The sequence below is a fragment of the Lepidochelys olivacea genome, assembly GCF_965140295.1.
Source record: "Lepidochelys olivacea isolate rLepOli2 genome assembly, chromosome: 1".
NCBI lineage: Eukaryota > Metazoa > Chordata > Testudines > Cheloniidae > Lepidochelys > Lepidochelys olivacea.
In genome coordinates this window covers 162,404,650-162,428,011 of record NC_140411.1, presented here as the reverse complement: position 1 = coordinate 162,428,011, position 23,362 = coordinate 162,404,650, and the positions used below count along the sequence as shown (strand labels likewise).

The 23,362-nt window shown below is 36.6% G+C and overlaps 1 protein-coding gene across 1 annotated transcript in view; it reads right to left on the bottom strand.

Moving 5' to 3' along the window:
• Positions 1-1,745: 1,745 nt before the first annotated feature.
• The window catches only part of BRWD1 (bromodomain and WD repeat domain containing 1), a 109,488-nt gene continuing 87,871 nt past the window's right edge, over positions 1,746-23,362 (bottom strand). The window contains exons 38-42 of the mRNA XM_084651259.1: positions 20,145-20,377; positions 18,718-18,915; positions 17,123-18,100; positions 12,233-13,213; positions 1,746-3,718 (exon numbers count right to left, since the gene is read on the bottom strand). Of these exons, the coding sequence (XP_084507385.1) occupies positions 2,520-3,718; positions 12,233-13,213; positions 17,123-18,100; positions 18,718-18,915; positions 20,145-20,377 (3,589 nt within the window). The 3' untranslated portion in view covers positions 1,746-2,519. The remainder of the gene's footprint in view (positions 3,719-12,232; positions 13,214-17,122; positions 18,101-18,717; positions 18,916-20,144; positions 20,378-23,362) is intronic.

Genomic DNA, 23,362 nt, shown 5'->3' with positions numbered 1-23,362 from the left:
AGAGCCCTTTGAATGCATCAATGGGCAGAGTTTGTCCCCAACCATTTAGGCTTGTTTTATGAACCTATAATTATATATTTGTATACTTCCTTTGAAAGTACTGTATTTGAACTTTAAAAGATCTCTCTTTAAATCTAGGCCTAAACAAAAATTACACACCAAGGTTGAAAATAAAAATCCTAACAGACCTACTTAATTTATACTTCAATTAGATAGCAAGAATTCTGAGGCTCCCTTATATCCTCAAGGGTTTACTCCAGGACTCCGAATTATTACACTTCAAAACCCCTAATTACCAGCCCAACCAAGCAACCACTGTACAATGCAGCCAATTAATTTTCAGATAAAGCAAACATTTATCCCTTCTGAGAAGGGCATTTCTAAAGTACTAGATACAAAACACTTAAAACAGTGAACAATCTCAATAGACAATCTGGTTCGTACTTTGGCATCTTTGCTCTGCTTAAAAAATCAGAGACAAAGAAAGATGAACAATTTAAACCCACAAACGTCTACAAAAATATACTGAATTAAGAGCTATATTCAAATCAGAAAAGGAACAAAATATTAGGGCACAAATGGTATAAACTAGATTTCCATTAGGCTTAATACAGACTAGCTGTGCCTGTTCCTGATCCTATGGGAGCACCGAGCAAAGGACGGCTCCTCTCCCTCACAACTAGTCAAGGAAGATCAGGAAATGTGGGAGGAAAGGGGGAGAAAAGTTGAAACCAACCACCAGTTACAGCTCTGGCTTCAGTAATGGTGCAGATTGAAGCAGTCTAGGGACTGCTCCAACTTTTGCCAACTTGCTGTGGTTCTCAAGGAATGATCTGCCAGCTAAAATAGCCAGAGTCTAATATTCCAGCCAATTTCCCACCCCCTCAAACATGCCCTTCTCCACCCTCAATGCAGGTGGTTAGTTACAGAACTTGGAGAGATCTTAGATGTAGGATACGCCTGTGCCATATGCCCACGGGGGACAACCCCCACAGTGGGGGAATCTCCAGGAGTGGACTTATGGATGGCTTCCACTACCTTTGTACCACCAGAACAGTGCAAAGAGCAGAAACATGGTAGAGAAATTATTGTAGTCCCTTGACCTTACTGAAATAGTATTTTTGATTCTTAAGCCCTAAAGGTTAGACAGCACGGATCTATGGCAGCAAAGTGAAGGGTTAAATGTTGATAGCAAAACAATTAGATTTGAACTAATGGAATGAATTTTGGGTATGAAGGGGCACCACTGAAATAAAACTGTCATTAAGAAAAGTCTTTATGCTATCAGATTCATGAACATCTTTCTTCTTGAGATTCTTACTGCACTGCAACATATAAAGCCACTGATAAGGATTTAAATACCACTCCTTGAACACTTTGCAAATTGCATCAGAAACTGATGCAGAACTACATATTTTAGTTTGAAAAATGTACATTAATCTCATTAACAATTGTCCAACTCCCTTTCCCTTGTACGTTATAATAAGTTGAAATTATTTTTGTTCTCAACAATGGCAACTTAAACATCAGCATGTAGATGTTGTATGATGACAATCAGAATTTGGTGTGGTTTACCTACAATCTAACAATGAGGCACTTTTAAGGTAAAAAGTTTAAATTTAAAGAAGCAGGTGGGCAACTGTAGCAAACACATCTGAAATAATATTCTGAGCCTCAAACTTTTCACCCATTTAAAAGATAAACGAGTTTTAAATACACAAGTTTTAAAAAATACACAGCACATGTTTCTTTTCATATTTTATAAACATAAACACACACAAACCCTTAGGCCCAAGAGTTCACCTGCATTTCGTGGTCTCAAATTTACAGCATGGAAGTCACATATTAAAAATGACAGTACCACCTGTCTGCAAAACCCTATTTTTACCAATACCATTTTTTAAAAATTGGTAAATATATATTTTCCATTACTAGTTGGTTCAGGTTGTGTATTTTCAATAGTGGTAGCACTGTACATTTGAAAAGCTGTACTAATTCAAATTATTAATGTAATATTCATTTATTATTTCTGATGTTTGTAATGTCATCATTGACCACTGTTTTTATAATGTACAGTAATATCTGCAAGTCTGTTACTGTTGAATGAGATTTCATACATTAAGAGGTGTTAAAATCAGCTGTTCTTGAATGCACTTATATTGTAAGGCCCAGGTAGTAGCACATTGCAGCACCCAAAATAATACTCAACATACTGCTATTAACCTGTTGCCAGGTGTTTAACTTTTTTTAAACTCTTGTTATATGTAGTAAAATACCAGTAAAGACAAAATTTTGCCCCTATAATGAGGCACATTTTGGCATCTGTGCTAAATGCTGCTGCATGGGCAGGCAAGTGCAAGTCAAAATATGAAAAGGAGAGTCATGATTTAACATTAATAACTTTTTCATAGAAAAATATAAATATATTCCCTGAAATATAGGACAAAGAAGAGCCAGCATTCATCATGAATCCTAGCACTATTACCATAAAAAAAGCGGACTGGCTTTTCCTCTTAAGGTTATGTTCCACAATCTATGTCATCTAGACCTCTATCATCATCACCATCATCATATCTCACAGTCCTTCTACCCCCATTTCTAGTTCTTATTTTAGAACGTCGATTTGCTCTTTTATATTTGGTGTAGTCCACGTCATCAGAGTCATTTTCTTGATTAAGTTTAGAGCGTTTTGTTCGCTGGGGCCTTCTGGAAGGCTTAGATACATTTGAATTTTTACCTTTTCTAATTACTTTAGTTTTTCTTTTTCTTTTCCTCTTTTTTGTTTTTGTGGCATTCCTATAGCTACTGTTACTAGAATCAGTTTCAGATTCTAAATTGGAAGAGCAATTTGAACTGGCACCAGCTCCAGATTTTCCAATCTTTGCAGTCCCAGAAGGATCAGTCCACTGGCACACAGAACTTCTTCCACCTTCCTGCTCTCCTGTTTCAGACTCTGTGTCCTTTACGGCACTCAAGCATTTTGCTTTTCTGAAAGACATCCCAGCCTTTTGACCGGTCACCTCCTTGGTTTTTTTACCTTTGAACTTGCCTGATTCAGAACCTGCCTCATCCTCAGAGTTGCTCACTGCATGATGTTTGCGTGCAAAAGTCGACTGGTCAGAAGCTTTCTTACTGCTCCCATCCTCTGATTTACGGCTTTTGGAGTCGTCCTCTGAAAATTCTACTGCAGAATTTTTCACTTTAAGAGATGCAGCACGGACAGTTCTGTGTGGCTGCTTATCGTCATTACTATGCCTGTTCTTTTGTGTCATCTTTGTCTCTTTTTCAGATTCAGATTTTCCCCTTTCAGACTTTCTAATATATTTTCTTCTAACAGTAGCTGAATTAGGCTGAGAAAGTGTTTTACTGTTGGTATGCTGCTCTTTTACTTTTTCACTTTCAGACTTGAAAGTGGCATCTACCTTAGAGCTGTCCTTTAGCCTTTTCTTGGATGCAGCAGACACAGTCCGGTGAGGCAGTTTTCTGTTCTTTTTTTCAGTGCACGCATTTTCTGAGCTGGAGAGCTCTTCCTTTATATCACTCATTATCTTAATTTTATTAGCAGCCAAAGTAGCACTCCTGCATGGAGTTTTTTTTCTAGTAACAGTTTTGGCATTTAATGTCTCACTAGAAAACTTTGTATATTTTTTGTAGTCATTCATATATGTCCTGCTCCTGAGCACTTTTGTATTTTGTCCAATCTCCTCAGAGGTTGATTCTACAAAATAAAGATTTAAAAGTTCCTTTAAATAACTTATATTTCTATTAAAATCATATAGTTTACTCGGTACAAGCTTTACTACTAATGCTGAAATACACAGAAATTAAAGTACAGGTTATGCACTTCTCAGCGATGTGCAATTTACGTTGGGTAATTATTTAAAATAAGATCAGCAATGGAGATCCTTTTAACTTTCAATGTTGTGCTTTTGTTTGAGATAAAAGAGGACAGGAAGCGACGTTCTTTGCTCACAATGACAGTCAATCAAAAAATCACTACTTACCTTCAAGAAGGGGAATGATTTCCAGATTCTAAATATCTATGAGTAGTGTTAAAACTATCATTCTATTGCAAAGAAGTCTCTAAAAGAAATTACACATATTTATGAACCTGTAATAAATTTTGTTCTGCTAATGCAGAGGCAGCCATTCAGAAAGCAAAGTACAAATTCTATTACCAGAAGAATTTTAATATTTTATGCAGTTGATAAATGATCAGGGTAATAAAAGAATTTTTTCAACCCAGATCTGGACTGTGGAACTTACTCCCATAAGAGTAATGATCACAGGCAGTAACACTTTCAGAACTGAACACATACCTCATTTCTTCAGAATAGCTCTCCCTTAAATTCTTCACACAGAGACACGAGGTCTTATAAATTCATAATTAGGGCCCTACCAAATTCACAACCATGAAAAACAGGTTATGGACTGTGAAATCTGGTCTTTTGTGTGCTTTTACCCTATACAATACAGATTTCACAGAGGAGACCACCGTTTCTCAAATTGGGAGTCCTGACCTAAAAAGGGGTTGCAAAATTATTTTAAGGAGGATCACGGTATTGCCACCCTTACTTCTGTGCTGCTTTCAGAGCTGGGTGGCCGGAAAGTGGCAGCTGCTGGCCAAGGGCCCAGCTCTGCAGGCAGCAATACCATACCTTACCATACCATGCCGTCCTTATTTCTGCGCTGCTGCTGGTGGTGGCTCTGTCTTCAGAGCTGGGCTCCCGGCCAGCAGCTGCCTCTCTCCAGCTGCCCAGCTCTGAAGGCATTGCTGCTGCCAGCAGCAGCGCAGAATTCAGGGTAGCAGTACTACAACCCCCCCTCCCCTCTACACAACTCCTTTGTGGGTCAGGACCCCCACAATGACAATAATGTGAAATTTCAGATTTAAATAGCTGAAATCATGAAATTTACAATTTTAAAAATTTTGAAATTAACCAAAATGAACCATGAATTTGGTAGGGCCCTACTTACAATGCTATTTATTCTACAGACTGTGAAGCAAGAAAGACAAAATATCTCTCTATTTTCATAGATGACCAGTGCTCAGATACTACACAGTGACAGGGAACAGAAAGGCCAAAAACCAAAATCTTCCTTTTGAGACATAAAACAGGCAGCGATAGGGGTGGAATGTGAAAAAACTGACAACAGAAAGTACAAAACTAGTAAAGAAATGTTAATTTTCCAAAAAGATATCAACTTAATTATGTTATAATTAATGTAATTAAATATAAAAGTACTTGATAGTATCTAATGTTCTCTGACAAGTCATGATATGTCTTTAAAACCTAGTTTGTTTAATTTCTTTAGATATTAAAAATAATATATCCAGGAAACGGGGGGGGGGGGGGGGGCTGTGCTGCACTAATGGATTCCATGGTAGGATGGGATCACTGTTTATAGATTTGGTTTAATGAAATTCCATAAAACTGTATTAAGACTGTATATTTTATTACTGTAATTACAATACCACCTACAATCCACAGAGATTAAAAACAGAAAAAACTTTTGGAAAAAAAGCTTTTTAGGTTATCTGTATATCACAAAGCAGCAAATAAGGACAAACCCCTTTTTACCCTTCTCAGATGGTCAGAAATGTATCTTTAATACATTTGATATTGTTCTGTGGATGAATCTTTTTTTAAAAAAAGATTTCTAATTTAGCCTTTGATGAGAAAGCATGTTATTACCAGAGCCCTGCAAATCCAAAGATATCTGCTTTATATATGTGGCGATCCCTATCTGCAGACCATTTTTGCGGATCATGGATTAGATGCGGATACAACTTTCCTATCTGCAAATCTGCGGATATCCACTTTATATTCACGGACCATTTTTGTAGATTGGATGTGGATACAAATTTTGAATCTGCGTAGGGCTCTAGTTATTAGGTGCTTCATAGTCTAGTGAACATACATTCTCAGTAAATATTGAGTGTTCAAAACAAAACAACTTTATAAAATATTGTGGTGAAAATTATATACAATAGCAAGGTTGACACTATACATTTTGGTTTCATGTTTTTTCAAAATAATGTATTGGCAAATTCTCAATTTTCTGAAAAAACGAAATTTGAAAAACACAAATTCATGGAAAGGACTACGTAAGTGCTAAGTGGTGATACTTTATTAATCTTAATCCATTTAATTAGAACATCTGCTGGACGACCTGTTGTCTCCATTAAGAACTCCTGAGTAAGAGCATACACTAATTTTTATTAGTACAGCTGCTGCTGTCAGAGGAACTGCAGAACCTGTTGTCCCTGGACAAGCCCATCTAGGAGTTGAATGGAAGGCATTGTCTACAATGAGACAAGGACTACGTCTGCTGCCTGCCTAGTGCCAGGAGCTACACTGGTGGCAATATGTAGTGGCATGGAAAGAGCCAATATAACATATCAGAACAGAAACTACTGAAGTTCTCACACTGCATGTATCACAGCCATAACATGACTGAAAGCTATTTCAAGAGACACCTAAAACAATGTGGTGTAGGCAGAATTGTCCTTATTAAGTATTGTTATTTAGTATTACTAAGCTTAATTAGTTCCCTGGGAGATGTCCCAATTAAATGTAAATGCCCCCCAAAAATGTCTCCCCTCACACAAGCCAATCAAAGGAGTATATACAATAAATCTCCTACTGCAGTTGCTAGAATTACCATAAATGGTGGTGCTGCCAGGACAACCAGAAATGCTGGACTTTGGAAGCACTGACCCAATACTGCAAAGTGATTTGTGATGCAATGATTTTGGCTGTGCAGACAAGTACCCTGAAGATCCAGAGAACAGTGTTTGCCTGAATCACCAATTTCATCCTGATGCTTGATGTTCCAAAGAAAGAGTTCATCCTCTTCCAGTCTAGAACAGGACAGGTAGGGACTATAAAATGTTGACACCTCCCCTCCACCCCATCACTGATCTGTGCACTCTAACAGTGATAAACTTGAGAACATCCTTAATTCTTTGGTTTTGGAAAATCTGGAGTAAAGTGACTAAACTAAATAGCTGCAGTGCTTTCAAATGAATCATCATATAAACCTCATTCTACTGTGTCCAGTTAGAGCTGAGTGAAATTTTTTTGGTAAACTGTAAATTCAATGGAAAATGTTTTTTCAGGGCACTAAAACTGTGAATTTGGGTCAAATTAGCCTAAGTTTCAGCAGAAACCAATGCAGCCTGTTCAGAGTGGAGCTGCATACTAATTTAAACTATCACAATTATATTATGACAGCCTTACATTTGTCATATTGGCTGCCTCTTGAGGAGCAGGACACCCATCAACTTAAAATAATTACATTACTGTCTGAGTAATCCCCCAAATTACTATAAATGAAAAAATGAGAAAATAAATTTCCCATTTTTAGTTTTCCTTTGCATATTTACACTAAAATATTGCCAACATTTAGTTTCACTTTTTCCTCTACATAAAAGAATAGTTTCTCCTGTATGTGTGGGATTTTCTACACAGCAATAGAGGAGATAAAACCATTTTAAAGACAGGAAAATTATAAAAGCACAGAAATGGCAGTTGTCCTCCTGGGCAGATGTGGTGCCTAAGGATATTTGCAACTCACATTTGAAATGTGCTAATCAGTGTCTCTTTAAATCAGCTCTATTGGTTTTTGAAACCCTTAAGGATGCTGGCTCTGAATACATTTTGATTCCACATCTTTAGCTTTGTACCATGATGCACGTGTTTTTACATACTACTCTCAACACAGATCTTATCTCATCCAAGATCAGCAGTTGATTATGCTTCAGCTGTGGTGAGCCCCATGCAGCACAGAACTCTTTCCATCCCTTCTCATTTTATAAAGAACACCTTTGCTTTTCTAGAAGTTTCAGAACATTCGTGTTGCCTGACACATATTATCTTGTCTTTCAGTCTTTCCCTTAAAATTAGATGCCCTCATTTCATTGCTTATATTTTAAGAGGGCAGTATTTTATTGCTTAAAGGGACACCAATTTAAACAAACCATAACACAATGTCAGCAATCACACTGCTCTATTTTATCAGCACTTCAATGCGTTGGCTGCTGTATCTGGGGAGTGAGGAGTACTATATAAAGTATAATTATTCCATGACAAGTATGGCCACCTTCAAAAAAAAGCAAGACATCAAGAAGCTCTATGGATAAACTATCTCTCGGATTAAAATACTTCATAATTTACTATATTAATTAGATGCATCCCTCAGGTTTGGCATTAACAGATGTGGCCCTCACGGCTGGTTTTGCACCACTGATCCAGTGTTAAAAAACCTGTATTTATCGTTGCCAGTTTGATCTAGCTGTTAAAAACCAATTATTGCTTTGTAAAGAAAAAACATTAAAAATAAACCGACACATTTTAACTCAGGAATTGTATAATTTTTTTTTTTTGGAAGGATTAGCACTCTTTCATTAAGAGAGGAGACAATGATTCATATTTGAATTTTTGCTCTATTTAAGATACCAGAAACTGGAAGACATATTAACATTTTGAATCCAAGAACATAAAAGTACAATACATTGAGAGCTACAATTTAACCAGAGAGTAATAGGGAAAAAAGGGATATAAACCAGATTTTCTTCAAGCTGCAGAAGATGACAGGTTAAAACATCCACCTTTCATACCAATGGTAAAACAATTCCCCCTCCTGCCCCAGAAAAAAAAAAAAAAAAAAATCAAAGCTCAATGCTGGCTGATCTATTTTGGCACTTTTCACATTTATCATGGTTAACAACTTTCCCACAGAAGTTTAAGAAAAAAATCTTTAACTGATCACCTTTGAACAGATAGCATTTTGCAGCTTTTTTTTTCTTTTAAAAGGAAATACATAAAGTCTTAAGTCAGGAAAATTTTCCTTGGTGTTTATATCACTTCTCTTTCCTTTCTACCACAAAATATATAAATTCAAATTGGATGTAATATTTTATATAAAAATTAAAGATTCCCTTTTACAATATTAAAAAAAACTCTTCAAAGAATTTGAAAAATAATTTTTCATGTCTCCAAAAATAGTAAGTTATATAGTGGATTCAAATATTTTCTACTTACAAAACAAGTTTCAGATAAGAGCCATTTAATACCAAAAAGTTACTGAAGGGTGCTGAAAATAAAGCCAATACTTTAAAAAATATTAACTGAACAGAACTAAGTATCTATGGCAATGCAGCTACATATAAAGTTTAATGGGCAATCAAGGGCTCAGTGACTGTTTTGTTGCTGATCATCTACTCTACCTGCCATTCTTATACATTTAATTGATGTTAGAAATCACTTGGTGCATTTGGCAGAAATTAATAAGTGTTTAGATCTTAACAGGTCAAAAATTTTCTTGTGGGAAATTGCCAAGATAGCAGAATTAGTCACAAAACACCTTAGATGACTTTCTTCCTGAGATTCTCACCCCATGTAAACATATATCCATATGTCACAAAAATATATCAAAACTATCTGCCGAAGGCGGCATACAATACTCATTTTAAAGTGTGACAATAAGTTATGTGGCAATCAAGAAAAATGTAGGTCAGTTTGCAAGAACGAAATGGCAACATTTTGATAAGTTTGTGTTAGAAACACAGTGATGACCCAACTCCATATCCTCCCCCCTCATATTTGGTAGTTTGAAGAAATTATTTTGGTTGAATTAATAACTGGAAAAGGGTAACTTTAACATGAAGATTTTAACTTATTATAATGCAGTTAAGGCAGGTCATCTTTCCTCAGCTGTGAAGTTAGAGGTGGAAAATAACTCTGGGCCCCATTTTTTTTTTTACAGTGGGGTATGAAAGATAGTAACCCTCTCTTCAAGCCCACGCCCAGGCAAGATGGACAGAGTAGTTAAATGTTATCTTTTGTGTTTTCATTCTTAATCATGTTTGGTGTCAAGCAAACAAAAAAAAAAGTAGTTTTTAGAAGTTGAGTCAAGTAGTACATGGGCATGTTACTTTAAATTCAACAACAATTTTGAGACTAGAAAAAGGGGGAAGAGTACTGCAGCTATAAGAGATATAATTTATGCAAAGGTACAATATAGGCTAACAAAATATGAATATAAAATATTAAATTCTTACTTTTCCTTTATTCAGTTTACTATCTGGTGAATTATTTACCATTGCTGGCTACAGTATTATTTCATCCAGGATCTTAGAGTTACTGTAAAAACATGCCTCTATTTCCCCCACACTCCTATTCAACCTACTGATTGCTACATGAAGTTGAAAATATATGTAGGGTGCTAACCACAAGTAAAGCTATACATGTTCTGGCTTCACAAAGTGCAGACCTCTCCAGGGAAAAGACTGGTCCTTCTGCAGTATAGTTAAAAAAAGCACTCTGCAAAAAGGAGATGAAAGAGAGAGAGAGAGATTTTTCTAAAGAGTATGTATACAAGTTCCATGTACCACAACTCCATATGCTAGATTCAATCCCCTTTACTGGGGATTACAAGTCATGAGAATTCTCCAAGCCCTAAAACTAGTTGTAGTCCCTACGAGGATGGTATAGATGCCTCCCACTTACAATAGAACAAAAAGAACAAGTAAAAAAAAACTTGCCCAATTGCTTCTGTTGCAATATTTGTGGGAATTCTCTAAAGTAAGGTCTGCTAGGGCACTTGGGATGTTCTTTCTTTACTTTTTGCAATCTTTTTTTGGGAGGTTGGGGGGGAGGGGAGAAGATGGAGATAAGGTAGTTAGAGCAGTTTTTGGGACTAGTGTCTATCTCCCTAACATCTTTGGAATAGTTAGGAAAAGAGAATATAAAGACTGTAAAGAGTCTTTAAAGTTGGCTCAACTATGAAAGAACCACCAATCTCCTAAAAGAGGAAGTTGTAGCGACACACTAGATATGGCCCAGTGAATCCCAATGTCATTCTGATGAGCCAAGTTGCCAAAAAAATTCCCAAACTGGAATTACATCTCATTTAGCACATGGAAGTGCATATGAAAGAAAGATGAGAAATGGAGAAGAATAAACTCGAGAATAGGTTGAAACTGCAAAAGCAAAATTAGGCTAATGAACATTTCTATGAGACTACAACTTTGGGCTATTCATTATCAACTGTCTGCCAATGAGATGCTGTACATAAGAAAATCTCTTAAGGACCATAAGAGTGACTTAACACTTTGGCTGAACACATGAAAAATCAGAATATCCCATGAAATTTGGAGAAACAGATATAGGGGACATCACTGTATCTGTTGGACAAAAAGCTTTATCATCTTAAAAATTTACACCAATAGTAAGAACAGGAGTGCATGCAGACACCAAATAAATACCAGAATATTGCTATCCTGGACACACTATGTTTTCACCTAAAAAAAAGGTAGCAAAACTGCCATCAAAACAAAAATTAAAATAAATAATTTTGCAGATTCCAATTTACCTCATGGAAGCAACACTGTATTAAAACACAACACCTTTCAGTCAAACAATACAAATTATTTAAATTTAAATTAATGGCTCTTATGTATTCAACTGCATTAACAAAGCAAATAATTTGGAAAAATAAAAATAGTTCTCTACTTTGTAAAGTAACTGTTACTTTACTCATGATGTCAAGATCAACAGGACTAATGATAAGACTTATTATAAAAGTAGGTTACCGTTAGATGAAGTCTTTAGAATAAGGAACAGGTGCTAGAACAGTCCACTTTGAGATTCTGAAATTTCTAAAACTCTTGCCATCAATTTTCTCATATAGCACCGATCCTCAATATTGTGCTAGCAACATACAGGCCAGTGTTCAACTGGTTTTGAAAACTGTTACTCTGAGCAGTAACATTTCAGTCTCCACTAAAATACTGCCCCAAAATGAAACATTTTTGGTATCAGTTGCTACATACTGCTACATGGACCAGCAAATGCAATCTGAAATACGACAAGGATAGTCACAGGATTAAGTTTTTCACAGAAAAATATAAATGTTTTCCCTGAATCTCATGACAAAGAACAGCTACCATTCATCATGAATTCTAATATTACCACAAAAGTGGAATAGATTTCCCCCCATTATGTTCTATAATCTCCCAGTTGGAACACACTGTCTAAGTCTCTATCATCATATCTTGCAGTCTTTCTACCCTGATTTCTAGTTCTGATTTTAGAGCGTTGAGGAGCTCTTTCATATTTTGTATAGTCCAAATCCTCCCAGTCATTATTATCCATATTAATCCTACGTCGTTTCCTCTGTCTAGACAATATCATAGATTTAGATGCATTAGCTTTAAAATTTTTACCTTTTCTAATGACTTTTGTTTTTCCTTTCCTTTTCCTTTTTTTTGTGTTTGTGGCATTGCTATAGTTACTGCTATTGGAATCAGTATCAAATTCTAAATTAGATGAGCAATTGAAACTGGCATCAGGTCCAGATTTTGAGCTCCCTGCAATTCCAGAAGGTCCCATTCTCTCTGACATAGATCGTCTTCCATTCTCCCTCACTTCTGTTTCAGACTCTGCTGTGTTCTTCAAATCACTCAAGGCTTTTGCTTTTTTGAAAAGAGTTGCAGACTTTTGACTGGTCATCTTCTTAATTCTTCTACCATTCCACCCGCCTGATAAAGAATCTGCCTCATCCTCAGAGTTGCTCACAGCATGTTGTGTGTGTGCAGAAGTTGACTGGTCGGATACTTTTTGACTGCTCCCATCCCCTGACTTATGGCTTTTGGAGTCCTGCTCTGAGAATTCTACTGTGGGATTTTTAATTTTAGGAGATGCAGCACAGACTGTCCTGTGTGGTTGTTTATGGCCATTGCTTTGCCTATTCTTTTGTGCCATTTGTGCACCTATTTCAGAATCTGAACTTTTATCTTCAGATTCACTAATATATTTTCTTCTAGCACATGAACTAGTCTGTGAAAGCGTTTTCTGTTTAATATACTGTTCTTTTAGTTCTTTTTCACTTTCAGACTTTAAACCTGTGTCATCTTCAAAGCCATCCAATAACAACTTCCTGGCTGCAGCAGAGGCACTGCGGTGGGGCAGTTTTCTGTTCTTGCTTCCAATGCCAACACTTTCTGAGCTGGAGATCTCTTCCTCCACATCACTCATTAGTCTTAATTTACTGGCAGCCACAGTTGCACTTCTACGTGGAATTCTTCTACGACCATCATCTTTGTCATTCACTATTTTGTAAGCCCCCTTTGAATATTCTGAGTCACTCCCATAGAACCTTTTCCTGGTAGCTCTTCTGCTATGACCATTCTCTTGAGAGAAAGATCCTATAATATAAAAAATAAAAATGATTTAAATATTTGTTAAATTAAATATGACAAATTTATGACAAATATTTTAAAACAGAACAAGAAAAATTTATATTTTAGTACTAACAATGTACAAACCCGAATAGCACTGGAGAACAGCTCACACTGTGTGTTTAATAAGGTGATAAAAACACCTGTATTTTTATTTTATAATAGCAAGGGTAATTCAAACATATTACATGTTATATTCGGTGGAGAGCAATTAAGGTTTTGGCCAACTATATCATCATTCCACCTATGATTTTTACGTTCTCTGAATTACATGCCCTGAAAAGTCCATCTCCTCACCCCCATTTTAAGAATGCACCTGCAAGAAAAAATATTATTTGTTTTGTTGCAGTTTGGTTGATCTGTTCTTGGTAAAAGACCAGATATGGGACAAAGGCCATTCAAAGATGGCTTTCAAACACCTTTGCATTCCCCTAATCCTTGGGCCATCAAGGTGAGTTCCCAGTGCATGAGCACAACTCCACGTTGCTCTTCTTATTCCTGGCTCTCCATGGCTCCAAATGCCTATCCAATAGCCAGGAATCACTGGAGCCCATCCTGGATATGTGCCTTTCCCTCTGACATGTTCTGTGCTGTGGCAGCATAGGTACAACAGTTTTAGGTGACCTGGAGATGTGCTGAGACCAGGGTAATCCTTTTACTAACTTTGGTCAGCTGGTTTTATACTTGCTTTGACCCAGAGTGATGCAAAACTATCTGAATGAATCAGAGCCCTAAAAAATTACCATGTCATCTGTGGCAACAGAAAGCTGTGGGCGACCACCATATTAAGTCTGTTAAATAAAAGCCCCAAAATTAAAACAAAGGAATTAAGAAATGAATCTAAAAAGTAGAAAAAAAATTCATACTACTAGTATTCTAGAACTCCAAAAACTTGTTTTATTTAATCCAAAAAATCCAGAAAATGCGTAATTCAGATTTGATGAGGAAGATGTAATGATAAAAGGACATTATATCTGGTCAACTTCAGCCCAAACTTTGTTTTGCAAATATATACTTTTATCAAACCTATAAGCAAAGGAAATATTTCCATGTTTTAAAAAACCCCAAACGATTAAGTCATTTTTGTAGCAATAATTATTTTACATTTACGAAAGATACTGTATGATTAGTTAGGAAGTGCTAGCTGACATCAGGGTCTGACTGCATTTTATAGAAAATGTAAGTTAAAGCAACGTTAAGGCTGCCTATGAAGCACTCAGTCAGGACACGCCAAACTAAAGGTTAACTTTTTTCACAGGGCCCCATCTTCATTTAGTGAGCAGGTGGAGTCTGCAGTGGACCCGGCAGGGATTCAACATTTATTTATAACTTGCTTCTTAGAAGCAAAAAGGAATAGTGTACACAATATAAAATGCTAGCTGTCAACAAAAAAAAAGATTTTCTCTATGCAAATACATTTAATTTAAAAATACAAATATTTAATAAGTTTTTCTCACAGTTAAATGAGTACACATCTCGGGCTCACTTGCTGCTGTACACAAATCCAACCTGCATATTGAGGGCCAAATATTATTTTATTCAAATTCATTTTTTCATATATTCATGTAAATTCAGAGTACAGTTAATTGATTTCAGCTGATTTACTCCTAATTTACACCATTGTAAATGCAAACAATTTGGGCTAGAATACAGGAACCTGCAGGAAATCTATGGAAAAAATAGTAAGTGATCATCAGGGATCCTAGCTTTCCCATGATAAAAACAAAACTGTCCGATAAAAAAAACCCCAAAATCTGTTTTCTTCAATGAGTAAAATGAAAGGCTGAACTTCTTCCCTAGCCACAATATAGAGCAGAACCCCATTTTATCTGATCTAATTGGGGCCAGGGCCAGATCAGATCATCTAAAATTTGGATAATCCAGAGAATGGGCAAAGAGCTTCAGCTGTGAGCCCCACTGCCTGGGGCTGACAACCGACAGCACCAATTTGGTTAATATGGAGAGCCGGATAATGGAGGCTCACATAAATGGGGTTCTACTGTATACATGTTATTTTTTCACAAAATGTAAAAACTAAAGATTCTCTGTAAAAATGCAAATTTCGAGTTTTTCCTGTGGCAAAAGGATTTCTAGAATCCCTGTTGATCGTAAAATTTAAATTACTTTTCTGAGGCAAATATACAAAGTATTCAGATGCAACCTTAAAACATGACATTTCTTGACTTGAGCGCGTCACTTTGCAATCTTATGTTTTCCATAGGAAATATGCTAGAAAAAGGAAATAATTCAAATATGACTCTCATTATATGCCTAGATACAAAACTAGGCCAGACTGCACAAAAATGCCTAACGTGAGAGCTGGTCTACAGAGTTTTTGCACCAATTTACATAAATCAGTTTAAAAACAAACTTACTCAAACTGGTGCAACTCCTCAGTGTGAACACTTTCATACTGATGTAAATGTGTTTTGCTTACAACTATAAATTTAGTTAAATTGAGGCAGAAATTGTGTGTAGACAAACCATGATATGGGGTTTGCAAGAACTTTTGAACATCTCACTGAATGAAGCAGGGCTTCTCTGGAAATCATAGAAACCTTATTAAATACCCATGACAACATAGAGGGCACCATATTACTTATTTCTATTCAAAATTTTATGCGACTGCATTAACAGCCCTTTTACTTTATATTTCCAGGAGTTATTTTTAAAAAGTATTGTTATTAAAAATGTACAATGCCTGCACGTTTTAAAAAAAAAAGTGATAATCTGAGCTAATCGGAACACTTACTTTAAAGTGCACCTCCAATATAAGGCCTATGAGTAACATTGTGAAAAGCATCTAACTGAGAAAGTTTTTAAGTCAGTGAGGTGCTTTTGAAAATATTACCCTATATCAGTGTTTCTCAATGACCAGTCCGCGGACTGGTGCTGATCCTTGAGATTTCCCTGGCAGAGTTTAGGAAGGCAGCAAGCTGGTCCCTGGTATCAAAAAGGGTGAGAAACACTGCCCTATAGCCATGCAAAATTTCTACTTTCTTCCCAGAACTGGAGCTGTTTTTAAAAAAAATATATAAATATATATATAAAAAATATTTTAAAAATTACACGGTCCTGTTTTTAAAGAATAGGGGAAGCATTTTCCCACCTCCAAACTACTCATTCTCAAAAACTGCAGAAATGCCTTGCTCACATTTATAAAAACATGACCACCCTCAGGTGGAAACCAGCCTGAAAGGTGAAAAATTCACCAGGCTGTAATAAACGAAAATGGGCTTTCAGAAAGAAAACACTCAGGTAACCTTAATAGTGGCTGTGTGCTATATACTCTAGCTATAGTTATCATGAGGACATTCAAGAACAGAATCTAGAACATACATATTTATTGATTCTTGAATGCACAGCTTATCAAAGGCAATATCTGAGTCACCCATAACACTCCATATTCTACTAATGAACTGTCCCCAGTGAAACCATTTGTAAACTTACTGGATGAAATGAAACAATTCATACTTAAATATGTTTCTCAACTGAAGAATATTTTGTCATCTGTGCTAAATATTACAATGTGGACAGAAAGTACAAGTTAAAAATGATATAATAGTATATTTGCATTAATAGTTTCATATGAATATACTTCCAGAATAGTAAGACACTCAGCATTCATCAAGAGATCTAGTGCCATGAGGAAGGGAAATAATTTTCCTCTGAAAAATTACACTGATCACTACCCAATTTTAACAGCATACACCTTTATACGTCTATCATTGTTGCACTTTACAATATTCCTACACAAGTTTCCTTCAGAATGGCAAGGAACCCATTTTGAGTAGTCCAAATCTTCCTAATAACCACCAATCCTACATTTTAATTTAGTCAGTATCAGATTTAGTTACATTAAGTTTTTAAACATACCTTTTTTAGTGACTTCCCTTTTCCTCCTTTTTGTGTTTATGGCATCGCTACAGTTACTATTATTGGTATCAGTTTCAGATGCTAAATTAGAAGAGCAATTGAAACTAGCATCCGGTCCAGATTTTGAGCTCCCTGCAGTCCCAGAAGTTTCCATGCTCTCTGACACAGAACTTCTTCCATTCTCCTTCACTTCTGTTTCAGACTCTGCTGTGTCCTCCAAGTCACTCAAGACTTTTGCTTTTTTGAATGGAGTTACAGGTTTTTGACTCGTCACCTTCTTGATTTTTCTACCATTCCACCTGCGTGACTCAGAATCTTCCTCATCCTCAGATGAGTTGCTCACTGCATGCTGTTTGTGTGTAGAAGTTGACTGTTTGGACACTTCCTGACTGATCCCATCCTCTGACTTATGGCTTTTGGAGTCATCCTCTGAAAATTCTACTGTGGGATTTTTAATTTTAGGAGATGCAGCACAGACTCTCCTGTGTGGTGGTTTTTTGCTATTGCTTTGCCTATTTTTTTGTGCCTTTCTTGTATCAGTTTCAGAATCTGAACTTCCATCTTCAGATTCACTAATATATTTTCTTCTAGCAGCAGATGAACCAGGCTGAGAAAGTTTTTTCTTCCTTGCATACGGTTCTTTTAATTCTTTTTCACTTTCAGACTTTAAACCTGTCTCATCATCAGAGCCTTCCAACAACAGTTTCCTGGCTGCAGCAGAAGCATTGCGGTGGGGCAGTTTTCTGTTCTTGCTTCCAATGCCAATACTTTCTGAACTGGAGATCTCTTCCTCCACATCACTCATCAGCTTTAATTTATTAGCAGCCACAGTAGCACTTCTGCGTGGAATTTTTCTATGTCTACCAGTTTTGTTACTCAATGATTCACAAGCCACTGCTGAAGTATTTTCAGAGTCACTTCTATATAGCCTTTTCCTGGCAGTTTTTCTGATATTTCTATTCCCCTGAGAAACCGATCCTGTAAAATAAAGGATCGCTGTCAATTTTAAATATAAGGACACCCATTTATGTTAAATTTAATTTCCTGTAAAGTCAAACAAGTTCAACTCAGGCACAAACTGAACTGAAGTACAAATGTAGTAGTAGCTGCAACTTACATGGAACATTTTATTTAACTAGAAAATAAAGGTAACAATTCTCATTCTTCACAAATCTAAAAGATGAGCATTCACCGTGAATTGAAGCTTGCTTTATTTGTATTTAAACCATCATTATACCATCAGTATCAGTTGTATTCAATTTCTTTTTTATAATTAAAAACTAAGGGAGTTGCAAAACCTTCATCCTCACTGTTTGACTATCTCTTTGCCTTACTAGTAACTTTCTTCAGTGCTAATGTTAATTATTTCACCAGAGCAGACAGTAAGATGAGAAAAGTCTAACTCTTACAGCAACAGTATTGGTACAAGTGCCATGCCACTAAGCTAGCCTCAGTCACGTACTCAAAATGTTAACATACAGTTTTAACTTTTCTAAGGGTTATTAACATGAACTTAATTGCACCACATAGTAACTACTGAATGTGCATTTTCTTATGTTATTGGCCATTCACAGAAAACACTAATTGAATCTTACCCATTTGCTTTCTTTGAGCTGCTCTATTTCTGGTTTCCCTAAAGCTGCTGTTCTTTGCTCTGGATATGCCATTGTGTAATACTGGGGATGCAAGAGCCATAGAGCTTTCTTTACTTTCCTCTGAGCTACTTGAAGAAGAGGAGGAAGATCCTGATGAGGAGGCAGAGGAAGAAGCCGAAGAGCCTTCTATTTCACTTTCTGGTAAAAAAATATTAGAATTCTAAGTAGGAACACAGCAAATTAGTTACCTTGAAAATTAATTAGTAGCTGTAATTTGCTGGTTTACACGTTACAGAATGTTTCTTACACATATCACTTCCATATAATTAGTTTCACAGTGTATTGTTTATAGACGACAATGACAGTAGGGCATACATTATAGGTGGCACTGGTAGTGTCACCTATAGTGAGTGATAGCTGGCTGACATTTTCCATTGTAAGACAGTTTTCAGTTGCTCATGACTTTGCCAAACTAAGTATGTGGGCTGAATTTTTTCATGCTACATTGTCTGGTGGCATTTTTTCTTTTTTTAAGGTTCAGCTAAAAATGTTCAGCCATTTTCAAGGAAGGCTTTGCAATGTTAATAAAATTGTGGTGGCTTCTTCTTTAAGAGTTTGGCACCTTCATGCTTTGGAATAAAAATGTGATATATGACAGGGCGGCCTTCATGTGTTGCATAGGCAACATTAATTCCAGCACTTCCTTTCATCTGAGTGCGTAACTTTGAAATCTTAATAGCCTTTTGGCATAGCGTTTTGTGTGCAATACACACACACACAGTTAAATATAAATCATATTTATGTGTTAAATGTACTGACATGGCAAGTTCAAAGTGTTCATCACAAGCACTGTTTGCTAAGACTGTTGTCTGAGACTTCAAGGTTCCATTTTCACATTTAGCAGAAGATTTTTAAAGCAGCAAATAAGTATAGCTGACAGGACCATTTTTCTCCCTCGCACCCCTCAACAAGCCATTTAACTCCGTGATGACTCCCCATGTGAAACTGAGTACAGGCACACAGACTATTACCAACAGGATTGAAAGATGGTGTACAAGTCTGCTTCTTTGATTATAAATGTATTTTTACTTATAAGTTTCCCCTACTGCAGGCTTTTCACTAGTAAAAGCTGAAACTAAAGAAACTTATTGGGTTCTATACAACTTTAAAACAGAAGACTTCTATACTTAACATGCAAACGGCATGAAAACACAAGATGTTATTACAAAACATTCACAGTTCTCAGAGACAAGGTTTTCCTACAGAAGGCATTTTAAAAGCTTTGTATTTTTAAGAGTTATTTAGCTAGAATTTATGGGAATTATGGTAACTTTGCCTACAAAGGCAAAAAAATATTAGCAAACATTTTATAGCTAAAGTTTAATATATAAGCAAACACAACTTTTAAAACAGATTTTGTTTCTCACCTGATGACAACACAGAATGATTTGTTACGGGTGTAGTTCTAGCTTTTCCATTTCTTTCACGTGAGGACATGCAAGCAGAATCAGAAGATTCACCAGAACTGTGGGGATAGGTGCTAGCATTTATTTTATGGCTTGTAACGCATGCTGCTCTGCTAGAGGTAGGTTGGGTAGAAGAATCTTCCTGCTCAGATTCAATTTTTGCCTGAGATTTTAAGGGTTTCTGCTTCACATTTCTAGCCATACAAAGGAAATAGAAATAACTGTAATATACAATGTAAGCGAGCAGAATATTTCAATAGGAAATAATGAAATATTTGGAAACTTGGATAAAAGGCAATAATTGCTATTGCTAGAAAACAGACTGTATTCAGTACCATTTCCGACTTGGTGAAAAGCGATTAAATTTGTGAACTAAAATATTACATTTTATTATGTCTGCAGTTGTAACTCTCGTTACAGTGTGTATGGTAACAATCATTGTTTCATGTTCTCTATGTATATAAATCTCCCCACTGCATTTTCCACTGAATGCATCCGATGAAGTGAGCTGTACCTCACGAAAGCTTATGCTCAGATAAATTGGTTAGTCTCTAAGGTGCCACAAGTACTCCTTTTCTTTTTGCGAATACAAACTAACATGGCTGCTACTCTGAAACCATTCACAACTCAGTAGCAGATGCTAAGTGCTCATGGTAAAAGTGCAATTTACACCTACAGTGAAAATATCTAATTAAATCAGGAAATGGATTAGATATCAACTATGCATATATACATAAATCTGAGGCTGATCATGTTTTTCCCCCTATTTTCCAAGTTGCAGCAGCTGCCTTTGGATTTCTAATGTACCCTAGAATCCTCACTTATCAGTTGCAATAGGCATTTAAAAGGACCATGTGTACCAATTATATCCTATGATAAACAGAGTCCCAAAGACACCAGCTAACAGGTACAACCTGGGAGAAAGATCCTGCTCTCTGAAATAAAATGTGAGTACCCAGAAATATGAATACACGAAGTCTATAGTTTTCCACCGTAACTCAAATCTAACCTGTGTGAGTGCTGCACACAAGCCTGGGGTTCAGTTTGATTACTGGAGAACAATGCTCTTCTGGTAGAGGAATGGAAGAGAGAAAGAGCACTTGTTCGACACCAGAAATATTTCTTCTAATAAATGAAATTAAAGCATTAAAAAAGCCTAAAGGGAAAATTTGTTACCTGATAAAGCCCTGAATTAACATATATACTAGTCCTTTAAATCTTGAGTTCTTCATTGTTTAGAATAAGGCATCCTTGTACACTTAGGCCACATACGCACTAAGGGCTCTTTGCTGGTATGGCTATACCGGTATAGTATACTGGCAAAGAGCTCCTACCCTGGACGCAGCTTATACCACCAAAACTGTGATTTTACTAGAATATTATTCCACCACACCTAAGCAAAAAACAAAGTACATGGGTAAAAGTGCAACTTTGCCAGTATAGTTGCGTGTACTACTAGGGGCTTCTGATAGCACAACTATGTTGGTCAAGAACCACACCTCTTCAACTCTCTGGCCAACACAACTGGGCTGGCAGAAATCTTTAGTGTGGACTTGGCCTTAGCCAGAGAGAATTCTGCACCTCTTGCACCTGTTCTACTTGTCTTAAGAGACTTACACATAAAACTACATCTCTTGGTTTATGGGACGTTTGTACACTTCTTCCATAGCTACCTCCTAGCAGACTTTTAGCTGGGAGCATACCAAGTGTTCCCCTCTGTGACCTCCTCCCCCTGTCCTCTTTCATGGGCAAAGACATGGGGCAAGAATTAGATTGAGAATCCACCACATATAGGAAAGTCATCCAGAGATTTCTGGGGAGCCTTGAAGGAGGCCATTTTGTTTGCTCACATTAGAAAATACCTACCACTTTAGGATACTAAGTAGTAACTTGGTTCCTTTGGGTTATAGACTCACTAAAAAGATTTTTCTAATTAAGCAGCCACAAATTCATACAGCCAGAGATTCTTTTTGAGGGACAAGAAGTGCATGCTGTGGTCAAGATGTGTCTTGTAATTTGCAGAGACTTATCTGAAGCACTCCTTGAATTCTGCTGAAGAGGAAATGAGGTCTCAATAATCCTCTGAAACCCTAATCCTCGGCTCAGTGAAGGTCTGTGTGCTGGGAACATGTCACACACAATTCCTTTTCAGATATGAATGAGACTGATGTTTCAGATAGAGCATTGCCTGCTCTTTATGTGTTTCTTTATTTCAGCCATACTTGCCTGCTGTTTGGTAGAGGGAAGGGAGCAGATTGAGAATGTGAGGAATACTCCTGTAACAGATCCTAATAAGCTCAGCGCACCTGCCACTGCCCCCATATGCTCTACAGTTAAGCACTGAAAACCTAAGTTGGCTCACTACTTGCCAGAAACAGTAGGGAAATAAAGAACTGTATTTGGCCAAAGTAGGTGGACCTTTCTTCTGCTGCCAGCAGCAGAATGGCTGGGTGGCAACAGAAAGGGATATATCCAAGTACACGTTGCTAGGCAATGAGAGCCATTGCCTCTGGATAGCAAGCACAGAAGGGAAAACCACATTTAAAAGGACTGGTGGAGAAGCAGCTGAAAATGATTTGTAGGTGATAAATCTAGACTAATTACATTTGCATCAATCACTACCACCACGAGGTTTGACCCTCAGAGACTTCTTGCCACACCACCATGCACACACACAAAGTGTGGAATAAAACATGGAATTAACCATGTTGCATTAGGGATATTGAGGCTTATTTTCTTGGAAATTTTGGGTAAACTTCACCATGAGCTACCAACACCACATTACAATACATGTGGAATATAACTTCCTACTATATATGCTTGGTTATAACAACTTATCCTTATTATGGCTAGCAACTTTTACTAACTTGTAATTGGTTATCATTTAAGCCTTCCAGCTTTCATATAATTTCAGTCAGTTAAAATTTGGTTGTCTGGCTAAAGCGGAGATTAAAAATGGTTCTACTTCATAAGCTCATAACTGTTTTGTAATAAATTTATTTTGCACTACACAAAGGACTTTCTTTGCGAGTCTTCATTTCTGCAAAAAAAATTGTACTAAATATTTCACTATAATTAACCATTTAACTAATAAGTTAATCCTAGGAGATCATGCTGCCATCTTACAAAACTGATGCAACAAGCATAAAATTTACAATAGTGAAAATGCCCCAAATGCA